The following is a 22039-nucleotide window of genomic DNA, read 5'->3' as shown; positions in this document are numbered from 1 at the left end:
GGCTATAAGGTGTTTATGGCATTTATGGGTATGGAAAATAGCATATGACAAAGTAGACAGAGAAGGATTGTGGGAGGTTTTGCTCATGTATAGTGTAGATGGTAAGCTGCTAGGTGCCGTCAAGAGTTTTTATGATGGTAGTGAGGGATGTGTAAGGGTAAATGGGTATCTAAGTGATTGGTTCACGATCAGTGTGGGCATGTGACAAGGTTGTATGATGTCCCCATGGTTCTTCAATATCTGTCTATCTATCTACTGCCAGATGCCTTAATCCCGTACGGGGTGGCCACTTGACTCTGAGTTATTTGTTTTACAGGGAGGGGCACTAACCCTCCACCAACCCACTTGACACGTAGGGAGCGCGTATGGTTTGGTTATATGGTTACCACCCAGCGTTGTAAATGGTTTCTTGGCTTACTATATATATATATATGGATGGGGTGTTGAGAGAAGTAAAAACACGAGTAATGGAGAGAGGGATGGTGTTGGTATTGAATGGTTATGGATGGAATATCTCAAATTTGTTGTATGCTGATGATGCAGTGCCACTTGCAGATACCAGACAAGAGCTTGGTAGACTAGTGCAGAGTTTTGGTGTTAATGCCAACTTTAACATACAGATATGGGATAGTGGTGTGGCATGAAAATGAAAAGTCAAGAGTAAGAGCAGTGGAGATGGGACTGCTGAGGAATATATGTGGATTACAGAGAGTGGATGGGATAAGGAATAATGTGATTCATGAAAGATGCCGAGTTAGGAAGTCTGTGGGCACCAGAATCAAAGAGTGTGTACTGAGATGGTTTGGTCATGTGGAGAGAATGGATAACAATAGAGCGGTGAAAAAGGTATACCTAAGTGAATTTGAAGGAGGGAGGAGGTGAGGTAGGCCAAGAAGATGGTGGAGGGATATGGTGGATGAGTGTGTGTGGAAGAGAGGTATGGAAGTTGGTGAGGCTACGGTACTGACAAGAGACCAACCTGGCTAGCTGAATTTTGTATGGAGAAGCACATAATCAGGGATTTGGCACCCTTTTTTTACATGACAGCATTTGGATTGTTTCTATCAGATAGTTATATGTGAAGGTACAGAACATGGTGAAATTTTTTTGGCCCATCTGCTGGAGCCAGGATTTCAAGGGTTTGAATGATGAGTGATTGGAAGCGTGGCCCATTGAATTGGGCAAGCTTAGGTTGTCTGGATGTTGCTACTCCACCCCCTGCCCTTAGATGGGAAAGGTCTGGATGATGATGATGATGATGACGATGATGTTTTTGAAGCCTTCGTCATGCCTGCATGTGTTGGCTTTGGTCACGTAATGGTGGCTCTCCACGCTGCTTGATCTCTGGCATCCTCCTGGTTCAGTTCCTTACCCCTGAGGTCGCACTCTGTGACTTTGTCCCAGGTCTTTTTTGGTCTGTGTCCCACAACCCTACCCCTGATGTTGAGTGAAATTTAAAAGTTGCCATTATGCTGAGTGGGTGACTGGATTTTTTTTTTTTTTTTTTTTTTTTTTTTCTTCCAAAATCCTTCTTTGTAAGTGGGGTCATTCCATAGCTTGAGTAAAATTGCCTGGCAGTAGTAAAAGTAAAGATGCCTTTGTATTGCAAGGATTGTTAAGTTTGCTGTATCACTTTGTAGCCTATTGCAATACCATATCTCAATATATATATATGAACCTGTTTATCATTTGTACCAGAAAACAAAAATTTTCTTCTGAAATGATTGCAAAGAAGTAGGGATGGCAAAAGTGCATGGAAAAGAGATGAAAAAAGCACAGAAACAAGAGGGCATTCAGGATGGGAGGAGAGTTAGAGACATATACCCATTACTACATTCCACGAACCACAAGTTTTTGGCTAAAGTGTGGAATGTAATAATGGGTATAAGTCTCCAAAAGTCCTCCCATCCTGAACGCTTTCATGTTTCTGTACTTTTTTCATCTCTTATCCATACACTTTTGCCTTTCCTACTTCTTTACAATCATTTTAGAAGAAAATGTTTGTTTTCTCGTTTACAATATTTTTGTGGAAATATAATTATGCATAAAGTAATTGATAGATTTGGATTGTTACGTGCATAGCCTACTGAAAGATTAAAATGAGGGTGAAAATAAGTATTTTGGTACATCCTTTAACTGTAGGTGAGCTGTAGCTAACCAATGTTGTGCAAAATGACGTCTTTATGGGTGAACGCGATGCGGTTTTCAGGCCTTAACTCAAGAACTGTAGCCTGATTGCTTTTCTAAACATGAAAAGAAACATCTGCATTTGACAAGCAGCATTTTGGAATATAGCACACTTGTGTACACCTTTTTACTTTGGAGTTACGGTTGATGAAAAAGAAACTAAAGAAGAGCAAAATTTATATTTTTGCGGTTCGATTTTGCGACTTCAAAGAAGGTTGGCAAGACTTTGTGAGTAGTTATGCACTTGAATACCGAAGGTCTTTTAGTTCATAAGCTTGGAACTGGGCTTTGCGACCGTTTTTGTGCAGTGGCTATTATACCCTATAGTACAGGACTTCATTTTGAACCTGTGCCATTCCTAATTATGGAGTGCTGCTGCACTCCTTGATATAGTACACTTTTTTTTTTTTAACTTATCATGAGATGGCCTTCTAGAATAAGAAATTTCTAAATAACATACTCTCTTAATCAGCCTAAATTGTTATTCCTTTTCATCTTTTCTGTGACTTTCATAGGAAAGGATAACCAAATGAGGATTTCCTTTTTTTTTTTTTTTTTTTTTTTTTTTTTTTTACCCCCGGAGAGAAAGTTTGACATACTGTACTCTGCTGAATTTGCAGATTATCAGGCCCTCATAGACTGAGTGATATCCTTATTTTTTTCTGGGTTACTCATCATCACCATCATCATCGTTGTCTTCGTCGCTGTCGTCCGGACCTCCTTTCCCACCCTAGAGCAGGGTGAGGATTAACAACGTCCAGACAGCCAAACTTTTGCCCAATTCAATGGGCCAATCTTCTATTCACTCATCATTCAAGCCCTCAAAAGTCTGGCTTCATTAGATAGGCCCCCCAAAATGTCACCACATAACGTAGCTTCACATATACCTATCTGGTTACTCAAGCGTAAAAATCAGGACTGCCGATGTATTTTAAATTTATTCATTATGCGATCAGAACTTGCTACAAGGTGATTGGGGTCTGTTCCAAGGTGACTGGAACCTGCATCTACATTTACATAGATGTTCATTATTATTTCAATAACAGCATAATCAAATACAGAACCAAGGAATTATTACAAAATGACTACAGTGTGCCTTCAGTTTTAAATTAATACTTTATTATTATTACTGTATTATTATTTTTTTAATTTTTCCAGTACTGCAGCTAGAACTGACAGTTTATTCTAATGTAACAGCATTGAGGAGAAGTGGATTTAGATGGTTTGGGCATGTGGAGAGGATGAGGGATGACAGTTGGGTGCAGAAAGTAAGGAGTATGAACGTTGGGGGTAGGGTTGCGAGACGCATGCCGAAAAAGACCTGGGATGAGGTCACAGAGTGTGACCTCAGGGATCAGGGACTGCATGGGGAGGCTGCCAGTGATCGCACAACATGGAGAGCTGCCTTTAGGTGACCAAGGCTGACACATGCAAGCATGTTGGAGCCTTTAGGTGACCAAGGTCGATGCATGCAAGCATGTTGGAGCCTTTATAAATTAAATGAAACGGACGAACATTCTTGACTGGGTTGTTTTCAGCTATATTATTTGGTAGTGATGAGATGCCATAGAATTTATGTTGCTTTCATCATTTCTGGGTTTTCTGTCTTAATTATTCATAGATAAAGCTCTTCATCATGTCATGTTACATTACAGCAACTTTCTTTGCTGTGTGTTACTATGACCCATATTCTGCTTTTGTGTACTGCTCATAAATAATGTTACCACTTTGCCACAACTAGCCTGTTCTGACCTACCCTGTGCAGTTATCGTATAATCCAGTCCCTTCTCTAGTCAAGTGTATCCCGTTCTCTTAAGCTGCCCTGCCTGCCATCATATCACACAGTATCCCCCTTCTAATGTTCTGGATGACTTGCAGCAAATTTGAGGCAGTGCAGGATGATATGAGCTCAGAGGAGATCCTAGAGCAGGTGCAGAGTGCGGCCAACCAAGCCTCGGAAAAGCTGACACACAAGAAACCTGCATTCACTGTAAGTGCTTAGAACGTAGTATTATTTTAGGCTTTATTAGGCTTGCTAAACCAGACTTTTTGTAGTCAGTATATATTGCCCTAATTCTAAGTCTTCTGATGGCAGTATCAAGAAAGTTGCAAATGTCTAGTATTGTATTGACTCATGTCTGAATGAGTATGCCAGCTGCCTCAAGTGTGAGGTTGGAACCAGTCAGTGAAGGTTTTATATTACACAGGTTTTGATGGTGAAAGTAGGGGTTGTAAGTTATAGGAGTGGGCTAGCTCGCTGCAAGCATCTAGGGTACTATTATTATTATTATTTATTTATTTATTTTTTTTTTTAGAAGTCTTGAACTGATACCAGGTAAGTAAACATGACAGTAAAATTTCCAGTGTTGTAGCTACTGTATATAACACCCAAGATTCTTGGTGGTCTCCAAGTTACAGCTTTCATGGAGCAGATACTTTTCATTATTTGTTGTCTGGGTATAGTCCTTATTGCTATGGTATGTTCTCAGTTTTAATTGCTTAACAGAACAACTTGTACTGCAGAGTAAAAGAGATTCAGTTTACTCTCTCCTTAATATAATATGTGAAATATGTTTGTCGTTGAGTCATGTGTGGACAGATATGGAATATTTTATAGAGTTTTATATATTACTGTTCAGTATTTATAAACACTGGCAAGGGATAAGATTAAATATTCTAGGAATGCTAAAAAAAATGAGAGTTAAGTCTTTGTACTGTGTATTAGTTACCAAGCATGTAGCCACATTTCACTCTTGGTAGTACTGTACCTTCCAGGGTTGATGATAGCCAGTCTGATTATTTATTATTACCCCAGCTTGGGTTTCTGCGTCAGCGAGGGGATGGAACCACCAGCCTAAGTTTTCTGACAGGATGTGAGGGAAATGACCCCAACCTGAAAGAGAAGCCAGTGAGTCTGGGTCTGCTGACTGGCAAGTTGACACAGGGCACAGCCACATTGCACAACTACCGTAATGACAAGGGCAGCATGGCAAAACCCAGTGAGTTTGTTTCTACTTTTGTTTTTTGGTTCGGCTTAGAAAATATCTCTTGTGCCCAGGGTGATGAGAGGAGCATGACAGAATCCAGCACATGTTGTGGAAACATCAATCCCTTTAGTTCAGTGACAGGGCCTATGGACGGCTTTATTACCCGTTCCCACCCTGAAGGGGTTTGAGGACGGGTATTGTTTTCACTCGGTTTGTCTGTTTGTCTGTCTGTCTGTCTCTCTGTTAACAACTTAACACAAAAACTACCGGTGTGATTTTGACTAAAATTACAGGGATGATGGGCTATGACCTTCTGATCACCTGAATAAATTTTGGTCCAAATTGGGCCCAGGCTTAGGCTGTAGGGCCAAGAAATGTACAAAAATGGGGATGGGTAAAAACAGTTTTTTTGCCATAACTCTTCAAATTCATCATATTGACATGCAACCAAAACCTAAAGGAGCATCTTTCAAATCTGCATCCTATAACATGTCTCATTACATCAGGGGGGTCACCCCCTAGATAGCAGTGGGAGGGTCAGTGCCAGGTGGGTTGGCCCTAAAATTTCAAATGGGCATAAAATCATAAATTTTCACCTGATGTAGTCGAAGTTTGATATGTGTCGATCTTTGCCTAGATATCCTGTTATAATTATACATCAGCACTAAAATGACTGCTGGGGACGGGTTTGCTGTGCCTTGGCACCGCTTCTTATTGAACATACGAGTAGAATTAACATCTTCACTATAATGATGCATTTTTTTTTTTTTTTTCCAACCTGATTATTTTGTTGACTATGATGATGCATTTTTTTTCACTTTTCTCTTGCTGCTTACACACTGTTTCAGTCAGCTTAGAAAATATATACTGAATGGGATTATGAAGTCTATATATTACCTCTCCAGTTTGAAAAGTCTGTCTTGAAGTGAATGAAATCATGTGAATGTTACAAATATAACATGAAAAAATGTTACTGGAGTGGAGGGATTATGATAATGGTTTTATGACATAATTTATTATTTTGGGGAGCTTGAATGTTGATTAATAATGTATGGCCCAGTTAATTGGACTTGATGTTGACTGTCATGCTCTTTTTCATGTTTTTCTCTTTCCTTGCTTTCTGGACATTACTTCATTCCATTCTCAGGTGGGAAAAAAAAGGTTGGAATGATGATAATGTTGAATTAATGGAACTTAGTAATGTTGTACTCTCATGTCGTTTTTCCAGTCAAACCACTGTACTATGGATCATACTCATCCTTCTGCCCTTCGTATGACTCAACATTTGCCAACCTGACCAAGGAGGAGAGTGAGATGGTGTATGCAACTTATGGCAATGAAACGGCTGTTCAGTATGCCAAGAGGTGAGTGAGGCGGAGATGAAGGAGAACGTAGTGTGAGGTTCTTGAGGGGAAAAAGGAACAAGATGTGAAAGTTGATGAGTTCTTGCTTTTATATAGTACAGTTAAAGTTCAATTATCCTGCTTCAGATTATCCAGATTTTGGTATATCCTGGCTGTGACTGAATGGTTCAGTGGTACGGTAATACTTAAAATTATCCGTACGATAGCTCCAGTTTAAAAAGCATGCATCTGGTTCCTAGCGAGGGAGCCAAGGGTAAATAAGCATGAGTCTACCCTCCACCCACACCTCCTGCTAACAACATGATCACAGGGGTGGTGGGGTGGAGTTTGATGAGGTGACTGATGACCCAACCTAACCTAACCTAACCTGGGCTTCACTTGGAAAATTGGGAAATGAAATTCACCTTTGAGTACGTTGAGTAAGTTTCATCCATTAAGCCGGAAACAATCGTAGGTACGGCTTAAGGAATGTGATGATGATAAGGGAGGAAATCTTTCAGCAAGAGAAAGTAATTTACCACCCTCAAAATATTAAGAAAAATACAGAAAAAAAACTAGAGGAATATGAGTTGAATTGATAAGGTCTTTAGGCTGTATGCTTAGACGAAAATTTATGGGTTTCACAATTTTAGGGGACAAAATGGAACAAGAATGTTTGCTAATCAGAAAAAATTTACTTTCATCCTACCTGTTCTCTGAAGTTAGCATTCAGTTCCACATTCTTCGTTTGATATCACGCTTCCCAACACATTTCGGACCGACTGAGCATAGTTATTTCTGCTTCTTAAAGTTAAGTGTACATTTATTGTTCATTCTTATGTGGATGTGTGAAAGAGAGAGTATTGCTACAAACAATAATGTATTCCATTAACCCCTTCATAGCTGCCAGCCTTGAACAATGCTTTACTGTACCGATGTCAGTGACGTTGAGTTAGGGTGAGCTATAAAAAGCTGTGAACAGTTACTGGTATGGGAAGGGAATGAAGGTCACTGATGTGTTTACACAGTAACACAACCCTACTCTACCATCCCAAGCAGTTAGGTGGTCGCTTCATCCTTTTGCCGATATGTTTGCGTGCTAATGTAACATGTGCCCTCATTTTATTAATTCTTTTACGAAACATAGCAGATCACAGGATGGGTTTAGGGGAAAAAAAAGCTAGATGGGCCAGGTGAGTCTTTTCACATCTGTAAGAAAAACAAATTGATTTTAGAACTTTGAAAAAACTGTCCCGGGGCTGGCCACGGGAGCACGCAAATTTCTGAACTCACAACCATTGAGGAGGCTAAACATACGCTTTACTTTAAGCAGTAAAAGCACTTTACCAAATCAGTTCTTCCTGATAGTTTGTTATATATTTCTGATTATATCAGGGCTCGTAAATCAACGTTTCATGTTAAGTCTGTTTCCCTGTTGTTTTCAGCCGTTCTGCTGTGAAAACTATTGTTTGATTCGTTAACATAATGGCAGAAGGGACTGCTGTAACCTAAGTCTTTAACCTGTTAACTGCACATGGCTGTTTTTTGGAGGTGTCCGTGGTGTGCAGACATAGGGGTAAAAATGAAATTTCCCAAAAGCCAAATTTTGTCTTAGGAATTGAGAGAACACATGCCAAAGTATTTAGTAACGAAATATTTGCTCAGTATTTACCTTGGTAAAGCCATGGATGAACATCGAATTGTCTGATTCCCTATTGGAATGTATGGTTTTCGTTTTCTTTTTCGGTTTCGGTTTTGAAGGCTCAAACATGCTTGCATGGGTCGGTCTTGGTCACCATGGCACTATATTCAAAATTCACCTGCGCAGCCAGGGCTGTATTGAGCAGTCCCACTCGGAACAGCCCAGGCTGTACAGTATAGAGCAGTTAACGGGTTAACTAAACCTGGCCTAACCTAGCTTAACTGTACCTAATAGATTAACCTAACCTAACCTCCAGTTGGGAAATTAGGAAACGAAATCCACCTTTGAGTACGTGAGTTTCTTCCATTGCACTAGACAGTTGTTTTTTACAATTTAAGGAACTTGACGATATTAACAGGGAGGAAATTTTTCAGCAAGAATAAGTAATTTACCAGACTGAAAATACTAGTCAGAAAAATACAGAAACAAGCTGGAGGAATATAAATTGAATTGGTAAGGTCGTTCTGCTGCTTAAAGTGTACATTTACCAGTAAGTAAATCAGTCTAACAGTACGTGTGTTTTGTTTCTGCCAGATTAATGGTAATTTCAAACTGTTCGGGCACCCCTTCACACCATATGGCCTGGATAATCAGGCTATCCCTGTATATATAGATATATGTATTTAAGAGTGTAAGATATGCTGTGATGGCATTGTGTGAAACAAAGATGAAAGGGTGTGAAGTGGAGTGGGAGGGTGTGAAATGTGTTAAATCAGGCATGAATGGGTGAGGAAGATGCAAGGCAGGAGTTGTTTTGTTGATGAATGAGGTGTGGCAGAGTGGAATGAGAGATTACAAATGTGTTAGTTCGAGATGAATGTATGTCAGGTTCAAGTTTGAAAGGGTGAAAGTGGCAGTGATTGTAGCATATGCACTGTGTGAGGACAGGAGTGAGAGAGAAAGACAAGTTTTGAGATGAGCTGGATGAAGCAGTGGGAGAAATGCCCAGGAGCTATAAAGTAATCGTAATGGGGGATATGAATGGAAGAGTAGGCACTGGTCCTGAGGATGACATAATGTGTTGTAATGGAGTACCACGAGAAAATGATAGTGGGAAGTGACTGAAGGAGATGTGTCAGGAAAGAAGGTTGTGCATTTGTAACTCATATTTCAAACTCAAAGATGCACATAAATATAAGCAACTGAAGGAGATGTGTCAGGAAAGGAGGTTGTGCATTTGTAATTCGTATTTCAAACACAAAGATACACATAAATATACATGGTATAGAGGGAATGAGGATCGTGTTGAAAGGAGCCTGATTGATTACGTGCTTGTAGAGAGGTCGATGTTGGGAATGGTTGCTGATACGAGGGCTGTGGGAGGATGATGTGGAGGTCTGTCAGATCATATGATTGTCGTACGCAAGATCAAGCTTTGTGGAGTGAGGTGGACCAGCTAAGAGAGGAGCAGTCAGGGAGAAAGACTGAAAGTCGAGAAGCTGAGGATCAAAGATGTAGATGAATACAGTACAGGACCAAAGTAGGGGAGGAGTTGGGATCAGTGAACTGGAATGAAATTGATCTGGACATCCTGTGGAATGCATATAGGGATTGCTTAGTGAAAAATGCTGAAGCAGTGTGTGGTGCGGCAAAAGTCACAACAAAGAAGAAAGGTACAGCTTGGTGGGATGAAAAGGTTAAGAGAGCAGTGGAGGAAAAGAGGAAGACCTGGCTAGAGTGTTACAGGACAGGGGTTCAGGTGAAGTAAGAACCGAATATATTGAGAGCTAACTCACTGCAAATTGACTTAGGACCTACACACAGAATTGCTATGGGAGAGTTGTCTGTCTTTGCTTTATGTTTCTACCCCTACCAAGTGATTTTTTTTGGCAAGATGTAACTGTCAACTCCTCTGGTGTTGGCGGGAGGTGGTGGTGAAAGACTCAGCACATCAGTGCTTGCGCAGAAGCAAGAGTGGGAGTTCCCGTCACTCCGAGCTTGCACCTCCCTCATTTTTCATATGCATTACTGTTTGATAGTGTCGAGGAAGAAATTTAAAAATTTTTTCATTTTGAATAAGTAGAAAGGATGGTGTCTTATATGTTTCTCTTTTGTGCAGTATCTACAACTCACTAAGTGAACAGAATTATATGGTGATTATGCTCCTGATGTGGGAGTAAAGGAATGGGTAGGTAGATAGATAGATAGATATCATGTTGGAAAAAGTAAAACTTAAAACTGGTGTGTTTGTTTTTGTTGCAGCATATGTGACTTCTCACAGGACTGTGACATGGCAATGCACCTTGTGGACCAGCTGCTGAACTTGTTGACTCACCAGCAACACTCCCGCACCACCGCCCTCATTGAGGACCGACGACGCCTGCATGAGGAGGAGGACCGCATTAATAACCTCCTGTGTCCTTCCACGTTAGTACATGTTATAGAAATACAGCATTTGGTATCCCCTGCACCACACAAAACCAGGACCAGTGAACAAACCTTTCAGTGCGAGACAAAAGAACAGAAAGAATGTTAGAGTAATGTGGAATGCACAGTGAGATAATGGGGATGACATTGGAAGGTGACAGACATCATTAGCTCATGGATTTGTCTGGTGGGAGGGGTTACTAATTATTGTTGTCATTTGTTTGTACTCCTATCACCAGTTTTACACATTAAGTAACAAAAAATGTTTATTTATGTATATATTTTTTAATATATATACTGTACAGTCAACTCTGGTAATTGTGGCTATGTTCGTCTTTGGAAATTCTGCGGTTTGTAAATAATGTAGTAACTTATAGGGAAGATTACTCATGAGTTTAACCTCTCGGCAAAGTTGTCCCCTACCACCATACTTACACTCGACTAATCACCATCGAACACTAACACCCCATCTAACAAGTATGTACAGTAATGCATATATTTAATGGGAATGAACAATATTGTAAGGTTTTTACTTGACACCGACTGATGACATTACTTAAGTGGACTGGGGAGGGGGAGGGGTTCTGAGACGAGGCACACTACGGCATTTTAGCACAAGGCTAGTGTAGCAGTATCAGGGACACCAGGATGGACTAGTGCGCTCACATGCTGCTAGGCGTGGGTGGGAAGCGTTGTAATTGGCTCGTCATGCTTGAAAATGATTGGCTTCCATCCGTGACTAGCGTCAACGATGCTGCGACCTGGAAAACTCATCGGAAATGAGTCACTTGGGACAGTGACCATGGCTATCAAATTGATCAGATTGGTTACCGCAGCATACAAAGCGATCTTGGTTTGGCTGGAAAAGTACTGTGAATTAGAAAACCATTCCTAGCAAACCCATTATATATGAGAGTTGACTGTACAGTACTGTATATATAAGTGATCATGAGTGTGTAAGGTATGGCAGTTGATGAGGCAAGGGAGCAGACAGGGAACTGAGCTGGTTGGAAGAGTTTTGTACAGAGCTGGGTTTGGCACCAATGTTTTTTTCTTGTGATGTAGGTGTTGGATTGTCTTTAGCTGAAAGGTAATATGAGGTGTGGAATGATATGCCTCTGGGATGGGGTCAGGAATCTTGGTACTTGATTGGTGAGTGAATGAGAGTGTTGACCATTTAATTAGGCAGACCTTTGCTAGTTCTCATCCTGTATGGTTTTTCTTGCTCTCTGCATCCTACCTCACTCCAGCCTTAGGTTGGAAAAGAAATCTGGGTGATGATGATGATGATGATGATTTGTAACTGGATTGTTACAGTGACGGGGCAGCTACGGGGACCGGAGCTGAGCAGAAACCAAGCCCCACCATAGATTTCACCTCTCTTCACTCACTCTCCGAACTTGGCATTGACACATCCTTTGTCAACCACTTTGGTATGTTGGCCACTCATAGCATAGCTGTATTTGAAAATTGTTGTGCATGATTTAATTTTGTACAATAGCTTTTTGATACTTCTTACCCTCACCTTTGGATTGTGGCATCTGTCCAGCCCTTGTCAGCTATATTTGTACATTATCTTTTTGAGATAGGTAGGTGAAATCAGTCTTTATTGTAGTTAGTTTGTTTTCATTTGATGGAAGTGAACCACTTCCTCATCTTGAATATTGAGTTATGATTGTATGAAATTCAGTAACTCTTAGTCATGAGGTAGGTGTGAAACTTTGTGCTTACCATTCAAGTTGACCCTCCAGTCTAACCACACTTGGCTGGGAACTGGGTTGAAAAGGGTTTGGGAACTTCAGCTTAGGACAAACATGCTAATATCTTTCCTCAGAATTACTAAGATGTTTAATCTTGGACAGTAAAGACAACAAAATATTACGATAAATTCCTACAAACTATTTCTAGCATGAACAACAAATTATCATTGTTTTATTACAGCCCAGATGTTACACTGAGAGCTAACTGTTAAACCTTCATAAAACTCATTAACTGTTTGGTGAACCTTACCAAAATCAGTGATATCAAAGTAAAATATGTTTCTACTGATGAAACCAAGTGTAAGGGTCAGCATGAGTGTAGGCTAAAAAAAAAAAAAAAAGCAAATACATTTTTCCCAAGCTCAGAAAATTTGGCAAAAACCTAATTTTCACTACAAAACCTTACCAGAATGAAGGAAATCAATGTAAAATATGTTTATACTGATTAAACTAGGTGCAGGAGTCAGCATTAAAAAAAAAAAGGGGGGAGGGGAGGGGCAAAAAAAAATTTGGTGAGAGTAGACAGACAGGCTCATCATGACAGGGAAATTACCATGTCATATTTGAGACAAAGGATAGAGAGGGAGGAAGGTAGAGGTGGGGTTGGGGGTCTCTTGCGGGGGTGAGGGGGGGATGAGACACCCCCCCAAATATGGGGGAGGTGGTGGTGGTGGTATTATGGAGGGAGGAACACACAGAGATCATAGTAGGGAAATTGCTGCATCATTTGATATAAAGACGGGCAGTGGAGGGTGCTCGGGGGGGAGGTGAGTGGGCATGAGACACCCCCCATATGATGTAGATGTGGTATTGGTTAGTAGTTTGGGTGGGAGGGGACAGAGCAGGCTGTATCTAATCAGCCAGAGGGAGATGGAGAAGTGTTGGGGGGGTTCCCCCCCACAGACCTGGTGAGGAAGTGGGATCTTCCTTCCCACCACCTCATCCCCTAGTCCCATTTGGGTGGGAACCATTTAGGTCTTACAAGGGGGGCTGACTTTGTGCCCGGCATTTTTTTTGACAAACCTTCTATGATTGTCAGTCGTAGGACTCTACATGACAAACTTGCAATTGATGATCATCAGTCATAGTACATCCACCGCAAATTTACTTAGGACCTACACACAGAATTGCTGTGGGAGAGTTGTCTGTCTTTGCTGTGTGTTTCCACCTCTTCCAAGTGAATTTTTGGGGCAAGAAGTAACCGGCAACTCCTCTCATGTTGGCGAGAGGTGGTGAAACACTCAGCACGTCAGTGCTTGCCCAGAAGCAAGAGTGGGAGTATATGTTCCTGTCACTCTGAGCTTGCACCTCCTTTTTTCATATGCATTACTGTTTGCCCTGTTACTTTCCTAGAGTCGAGTTGTTATGCCTGGAAAGTACAGTACTGCTCAAGGGATGAGAGGGTCCGTATCATTGCACAGAGACAGGATAATGTCCCGATCGACACGATTTGTGAACGTACTGGACGCGCAAAGTCGACCGTCATGAAGATTCTTGCTGCAGCGTGCAGCCTGCCACCTGATGTTGTACCAGAGCACAAGCATGGTGGTGGAAAGAAGACGATGACTTCCAGAGGTACTGTACAGATGTGCATCTGAAGAGGGAAGTAATCAAGAATCCTCGACTGACTGCAGCAGAAATGAAGAGAATGCATTCCCAGCTGTTACAAGATGTCTCAATTCGAACTATCCAACACCGCTTGCAGAAGGAGCTGGGTTTGCCAAGCCGCACCGCAGCCAAGAAACCGCTTCTAACTGACCACATGAAGAAGCTGCGCATTCAGTTTGCCAAGAAGTATGCACACTGGACATCGGATGAGTGGAGAAAAGTTATGTTTTCCAATGAAAGCACATTTCAAGTGTTCCAAATGCATTCTGCCAAGGTTCGTCACCCTGCCTTGGCAGGATTCCTTGCCAAAACATCCAACTGGTCCTGAAAAACAAGGGAGACATGATTTCATATTAATGAATGGCATTTCATGAACAGACATTGTGTTATACCTGTACTATGATTTCTGTGTTTTTAAATACCTTGTGGGAGAAGGTCCTAAGTCAATTTGCAGTAGTTGTACTTTAGGGGTTAATTGTCTGTGATTCACTGAGGGTTTGTGTTCTCTTACCTTGTGAATTGTGAGTGACCATTGTATTCTCCTTCTCTTCTGATGATTTTATTCATGCTGCTTGAAGCTTTCCAAATTGCACAGGATGGAAGAAGCTTTTAGTAATCTGTTCACAACTTTGGGTCTCTTTCCAAGCTAAATAATGCATCTGACAGTATTAGGAGTTAGCTATGGAATTTGGCATTTTGAAGATGTTAACAGGGTGGCCCCACTCAAATACAGAGGAGCAGGAGAAGCGTGAGAGCCAGATCAACACACAGCTAGATGAGAATGCCTCACTACTAGAGACCTTGGCCAAGGAGCAGAAGGACCGCCTCTCACGCCCACTCCCACCAGCCCTCAACAACGTCCCGCAGCCCAGCAACCAGGAAATCAAACTGGGTATGTGAAATTTAGTTGTTCCATTGTGATGAAATTATTTTTGTTCTTGATACCACCAGGAAATGGTATTCATCTGTTTAATTATTTATATATAATGAAACCTTGCAGTTTTTTCTTGCTTCTGCCAGGCAGTTTTTAATTCATTCATATTAGGAAGTACAGTGCCTCCTATATTGAAGGGGTTTGAATCAGTCTTCAGTAAGTCGTACAATATGATGTCATAGTCTGCTACAGCCAGGTAATTTTGTATGGTTTAGGAGAGAACTATTCATATTGGAGGGGTTGACTATTGTCTTGAGGGTTTTGGCCCCCAACCATGAATATTATCTGCTGCTGGAAAGTCACTAGTGTCTAATGGCTTGGGGTTTAAGCTTCTTGAAGAACCTTAAGAAGTGGCCTGCTAGTAGGGAACTGAACTATGACCTCAAATAAGAACATCAGTTCCTAGTTTTTAGAAAGAATAGGTTAAGGAATTGAATTAATTAAAGGACATTTGCTACTACTTGATGGATTGTATTGCAGAAATCCTTGTAGAAGAAGAAGGATTGTCTAGCAGGTTTTAATTTCTAACCTCATCAGTAGGATGATACCTTCCTTATTTTATTGTTTATTACCACTTCTATTATAGTCAGCTTAAGAAAGACCTCTCCCAAGCAGTCTCCCCTTCATTTCGGTTTTTATTTTTTCTATTCTTGCTACTGCCAGATAATTACATTCAACTTAAAGAGACCTCTCTTGGTAGAATAATTGAAGCCCTATTTGTTTTCTTCTAGAAATATATGTAAAATGTGGAAGGATAGATATATTGGTGTGAGTGATGTGTAAATGATTGTGGTACCCATTTCACTGGGTATCCTACTGGTAGTTATCCCTCTATCATATTTTCTCACTCCTGGTTTATTGGTGCCCCATCACCCTATCTTGAGATAGAAGAAAAGGTTAGGATGATGATGATGATGTTGGGTCTGATTTTCCCTTGCAGTGGAGAAGGTGACAGATGGGCTGACAGCTGTGGCCAAACAAGCTCCTCCCGGGGCGCTTGCTCCTGTGTCCATAGTGCGTCGTGCTCTGGGTATCACCATGCATCCCGTCACCTCCGAGCCCGCTGACCAGATTGAGGTATGATAACCACCACTCTCACCTTTGTTTGGTCACCACCAGCACCACCACCAGGCAGGAAGGTAGGCGCTGGTTGGGTAGTAGTGGTGCCAGTAGTGGAAGCGGAGCAAGAGGAGAGGGGGAGAATGTGGCTGCTGCGGTGGTGGCTTGTGTGCTCCCATAGAACTACTCCAGCACTCAACGTCAACTGAGCACACTCTGTTTTATGATGCAGCGAAACTGTATTTTTTTAAGTTCTTATCAAGATCTACCGTATAAGTTTCTTTTACTTTGAGTTTTTTTCCCATATATTTTCTCTCGATAGCCAATTAACATTGGAGTTGAGCCTAAACCTTTAATACCTCAGGTTGATATAGAGGGCACATCATCATCCCAGGAGGCAGCTGACGCCCCTCCTCGTCGCCCTAGTGCGTCGGAGGCATCTGGTTCCTCTGACCATCTGGAGTCACAACTACGGCACATTCTTAACCAGTCCGACGCCTCATCACCGCCACCTGTTGCATCCCCGCCATCGCACATGACTGACAGAAAACTGAAGGAAATCCTGGGGAATTGATGGCAGTAGCTGTTTTAGGTCATGGCTTTTATTTCAGCAGAAGAATGGTTGCTGTTGCAAAGAAAGAGAGTGGTTTATGTCCATCATTCATGGTAAAGAAGAAGGAAATCCAGGGGAATTGACAGCATTAGCAGTTTTAAACCATAGTTTTTATTGCGGCGGAAGAATGGCAGATGGTTGAGAAGAAAGGAGATTGGTTAATGTCCTTCAGTCATGCTTTAGAAGATGGAAACCCAGAAGAATTCAGTGCATTAGCAGTGTAAGTTATGGCTTATTTTTCAGCAGAAGAATGGCAGATGGTTATGAAGAAAGGATAGTGGTTTTAATTGTTCGTCCTTGCCATAAAATTAACAAGTTGCAGAGAGCTTGACGTACAGTAAGGCACCAGGTTTTGCGCCTAATAGGGACCATAAAAAGTCCTGCCAAAGTTGCTTCCTCCAAAGCGGGGCATTGACTATATATCTATTGCCAGATGCCTTAATCCTGTAAGGGATGGCCACAGACAAATTGCCACCATGTCACCCAGTCCCTTGCCATTTCACCACCCTGCTCCCAGCTCACATGCCCTCTCTCATATACCACTCCACTCCATCCCTTCATCTCATCCTTGGCCTCCCCCTCCCTCTACCCCCCTCCACCTCACTCAGTTACACTCTTCTTGTTAGTCTCTTGCCCTCCATCCTCTCCATATGGCCATACCACCTCACTGTATTTATTATGATAACGCTTTCTATCACATCTACATTCACACCACAATGCTCCTTCACATCTTCATATGTCATTCTGTCTCTCCATGTAACTCCTCATGCTCTTCACAAATAACTCATTTCCACTGCTTTCCCTCTTGACTTGTGTCCATCCAACAACATCCAAGCTTCATTTCCATAAGTTAGAGTTGGTATCACAACTCTGTCATGCAGTGACTTTTTTACCTCCATGCTCACTTCCTTGTTTCTTATCACTGCTTAAGGCATTGACCTTATGGGAAATTCATCCTCCTAATGTATTTCCTACTTTATACATCCTACAGTTGCTTGAAATGTTGCTGTTAACACATTAAATCATGCAGTAATATTAAAATAATAAAATGTAAAAACCTTATAGAATACATTAAAATACAGTATGTAATAGCAATATTTCTTTCATATGTAAGTAATATAGAGGAAGCCACACTTGGCCTTCCTTGTACCGCCCGCTGTTCCAGGTTCATGGCTTCTTACATCATTGCCGTTATCACCTGGTCCACCTCCAGCTCCACTTGAAGCACAAGATGACATATACCTGTCAGTTAATAATCAAGGACGCGAGAGTAACACTCGATTTGTGGACATGCTGAACATGTGTGGGAAACAGGCAGAACCTGAGTGCTGTTGCTGGTGTCTCCTTGGTGAGAATCCGAACGTTGTGATGCCGGAGGGCGGGAAAGTACATTTTTTTAGTCGCGGATGTGCTACCACTGGATTATTTGATGGCTGCCGCCAAAGTGTGATTTCGCCAGTCTGGATGCCATGAAACCTGGTGCCTTATTGTAAGGTAACATCATAACTCTGTGAACATCTTCAGGCTGGCGTTATAATATTTATGCTAGTTAATTTGGGCTGCCTTCCTGCAGCTATATGTTGCTTTGGAAGGGTCTCATAGTGAACTAGTTAATGAAGACCATATCTAACTCTTCCCATTCAAGAAGTGTCCTGAACTTTTAATATTATGTGGAGGTAACAAGAACAAAATACTGTAATAAACAGCATTTCACTGTCGTGAGGTGGTATAGCAGGCAAGGCGAAGGAATGTGTTGAAGATGCTGTTTGTTGGATGACAATCAAAGATTAATCTTATGGGTGATGACAAGGCTCAGCGATGTAAGTGTAGAACTCAGTCTCCTGGGGTATTTTTTGGGATAGGAATTTTCAACAAATGTATGTATGAATGTGGTCTGTGTATGTGTTTGTTTAATGTACAGCACTATTGTTTTTCCATAGTATGTGTTTTTAGACAAAGAGCGGTAAATATATGTGTTGTCATTTTTTATTCACACTGTATACATAAATTCATTAGTAAGTATTATTGATAATAAAATTTTTGAATAACTTGATTTTTGGTAATCCTTACTGACATTGAATCATGTCATTATCATCATCGTCATCATCACGGTCATGGTTATCATCATCATCATCTTTATTTTTATCATCGTCATCATTGTTGTTGTCATTATGGTCATGGTCATCAGTCTTCTCCTCATACTCCAGCATCTTACTTGCTCCTGAGGGAATGGCTACAACTCGGGATGGTTATACCAAACTGTCTCTAAGCCATGTCCTCACTTGCATTTCTCATTGTTTGTCACTCTTCCCCATTTTTTCTCTCACCTTCCATCCTGCAGTGTAGAATGTCATATGGTGTATCTTTTCCAGCATTGCTCATAACCTCACTTTCATAGACTTCCTTTGGCACCATGTCTATGTGCAGTCTGTGAATATGTGCAAACCATCTTGGTGCTTGTTTCTTTTTCTCTTCAGTAATTCCACATCACTCCTGTAACCCATTCTTGAATTTCGTAATAATTCCACATCACTCCTGTAACCCATTCTTGAATTTTGTAATACTTGCTGTGCATGTTTTTTGTTACTTTTACCATCCGTCATTCTTTTGCCTGAAACTGCTCCATGACTTTTAATCCAGAAAGCTCTTATATTCTCTCCATCTCCACATTAACCATCTTTCCTCTACAATAGTGCCCAATTCTCTACTTACTGTTGACCGAAATAATTTCATTAACCTTTTTGCCATGTTTCATTTCAAAGATTTAAAACAATCTCCTCAAGCAGTTTTGTGTTGTTTCCTCTCCATGACCTGTACTGCATATCAGAATTAACTGTCGTATTCTTATGTTTCAGATATTATTTTTTTGCTTTTGTATGAATTCACTCTTAGTATCTACAGGTGCAAGCTTTTTCTAATTTATTCTTCACCATATTTAGATCACTTGCTTTGCAGTTTTGCTTTTAAGTGAATGAAGACCTTGGCCATGCATGAATATATGTAAGCCTTTTTTTCATCATACCCTATTCTGGTAACAGTGATACAGGATGACATGTAACTCCAGCACTGCTGGTGTGCCACCAGCAAGTAGCTTAGTAAAGTTTTTAATGGCTGTGAAGCATGTGTATGGAAAGATATTTCTGATGAAGAGTCAGGACTCCAGGGGCTTGAATGAGAGTATGACCTACTAATTATGCATGCTGTTGATTAGTTTTTCCTCTCTAGTTTTTTCTTTCTCTCAGGACCCTACTTCACCCCATTGTTGTGTGGGAAAAAGATGTTGGGATGATGGTGATGATGTATGCTATTACTGTTGCTAACCCATAGCTAATGCTTCAGGTTTGCAGTCGAGTTAAGCCATTCAAAGCCGATGAGTCCAGCTCATGCCAATGAAGGGATTATGGCTTTGTAGAAGAGATATGTGTATGTAAATAATTGTATGGAATTTGACCGTATAAATGTGATATGAGTCTCCCTCTTGAGTACAGGGGGGCGCGGTAGCACAGTGGTAGCTCGCTGGACTTGTGATCGGGGGATTGCAAGTTCGAGCCTCGCCCGGGCTGCCGTGCCGGGAGGGGTAGCTCCCTCCTGTAACCCTAGCGGGAGTGTATAGTCCAATACAGGGCTTAGCTCGGGGGAACTCCATTTCTCCCATTTTTTTTCCCTCTTGAGTACTGTGCAGGGTCAGGTACTAGGCTTTTGTCCCCCTACCGCTACCATGAAATTATCCCCCTCGGACAGTTGTAACCAAGCATCCCCTACCCTCAAGCTCTGGCTAATGTTTGGTAATTTTCTTCAGCTTTGATAAAGTTTGAGCTACGGTACCATAGTATTAGTGCCCGCATACCTCGATGGGGTAATATGGGACTGTCTATTGTCTTGTCCTGGTCATCATAATTTTTAAAAGTTAGGCAATTACTGTAAAGAATTTGGGAGTACCAGTGTCAGTGAGAGATGGAGCTCCTGCTGTGAGTAGTTACTGAAAATAAGTTACGTCCTTCTGAGTTTTTGAAAGAATTAGTGATTTAACGCTTGTTTGTGCGGACTTTGACTTTAGCATGACTTCCTCTGTGTCTAGTATGGCTTCCCTAAGAACAATACTAAATGTGGACAGGTAGCAGATGTTTCCGGAAGACAACACGTACTTAGCATGCAGTACTTATTACACCTTGTTTTAAAACAGTATTTTTATCTTAAGTTTTAAATACTGAATTTTGGCAAATATCTCTATGTTTGATACAGCAGTGTGCTCACTTGCCAACAGGTGGTGGATCAGACCTTCGCATGTCACCATGTGGAGACAATCACATCTTGGATCTGATGTGGTAAGTTTGTGATATCTTATTCATGGGTAGTGTAGTGGTACAGTATTAGTTGGAGGGTAGTGATGGTAATGATTCAGTGACATTTTGTTGAGGTGTAGCCAATATTCTGAAGGCTTAGATGATGTGGAAGTGGTAGTGTGGCCCATTTCATGGAACATGCTGCTTGGTAGTTTTTTCTCGTTTGTACTTCCTTTGTTGTTGGGTCCTACCTAACCCTACATTGTTGGTGGGAAATAGGGTTAGAATGATGGTGCTAGACCTTTATTGAGGAATAAGGAAAATGACTACAGTATCTGTAGCAATATCTAGATCTCTAATCTGTTTTTATATCAAGTAGTACGAGTATCAAATACTAAACCATGAGATCAGTCCTTTACAACCACTTTTCCTCACCCCACTTTTGGTTTTATTAAAAGGTCAGGATGATGATAATGGTGATGATGAAGAGAAGAGCAATAGCACAGTGCACATGCAGTGTTGCTGATTGAAAATAGAATTGAGCGAGATTCAATATCAGTTCAGTGCAGAATGTTTGGACATAATACACATAAATATCTTGAGTTAATAGGGGTGAGGAAAGACTTATAGTGAAAGATTTATATATGACCACTTCAGTTAACCAAATCTTCAGAATATCAGTTACTCACCTATCCTGTAGATAAGTGTATGTACTGAGCATTTGTTGCAACACTTAAGTCTTGAAGGGAAAGACTTTACCAGAAGAGTAAGACAAAATACTATTATTGTTTTGTGGTTGAAGTATAATTTGTGGTATGTACAGTATTAGTGAATTCTGTGTGGGGAACACTAGAGAAACACATGAGGAATTCCACAGACAAGAAGCGAAAGAGGTGTTAGAAGTAGTATCGTTAGTATGAACCATATTCTTTAAACTTAGCCCTTTCTGTAATGGCACTTAAAACTTTGTCATCATTACAAAAACTCCGTGTTAACTCCGTTATGACCTGTGTAGCTTTCCCTGATTAAAATTTTCTTGCAATAGCAAGAATCAAGTTTAAGGATAGGCTATTGTACTCTAAAGGTTATTAGAGACTTTTTAAATAGGGGTGGGAATGGTATGTGAGGAAGGAACAGGATGACTTGGTAACTCAGTTGGATTGGCACTGGCCTCATGCTTGTAGGATACTTTGACT

At 41.0% G+C, this 22039-nt stretch overlaps 1 protein-coding gene across 1 annotated transcript in view; it reads left to right on the top strand.

The window, feature by feature from the left end:
- Brd7-9 (Bromodomain containing 7/9) overlaps positions 1-16936 on the top strand; it is a 28464-nt gene extending 11528 nt beyond the window's left edge. The window contains exons 8-15 of the mRNA XM_080284927.1: positions 4066-4177; positions 5003-5186; positions 6403-6538; positions 10422-10586; positions 11904-12019; positions 14688-14846; positions 15829-15965; positions 16312-16936. Of these exons, the coding sequence (XP_080141053.1) occupies positions 4066-4177; positions 5003-5186; positions 6403-6538; positions 10422-10586; positions 11904-12019; positions 14688-14846; positions 15829-15965; positions 16312-16521 (1219 nt within the window). The 3' untranslated portion in view covers positions 16522-16936. The remainder of the gene's footprint in view (positions 1-4065; positions 4178-5002; positions 5187-6402; positions 6539-10421; positions 10587-11903; positions 12020-14687; positions 14847-15828; positions 15966-16311) is intronic.
- The last annotated feature ends 5103 nt before the right edge of the window (positions 16937-22039 follow it).

This window comes from Coenobita brevimanus, chromosome 103 (assembly GCF_032717465.1).
Source record: "Coenobita brevimanus isolate Jiangsu-jjx chromosome 103, ASM3271746v2, whole genome shotgun sequence".
NCBI classification, from domain to species: domain Eukaryota; kingdom Metazoa; phylum Arthropoda; class Malacostraca; order Decapoda; family Coenobitidae; genus Coenobita; species Coenobita brevimanus.
This window is presented reverse-complemented; position numbering and strand designations above follow the sequence as displayed.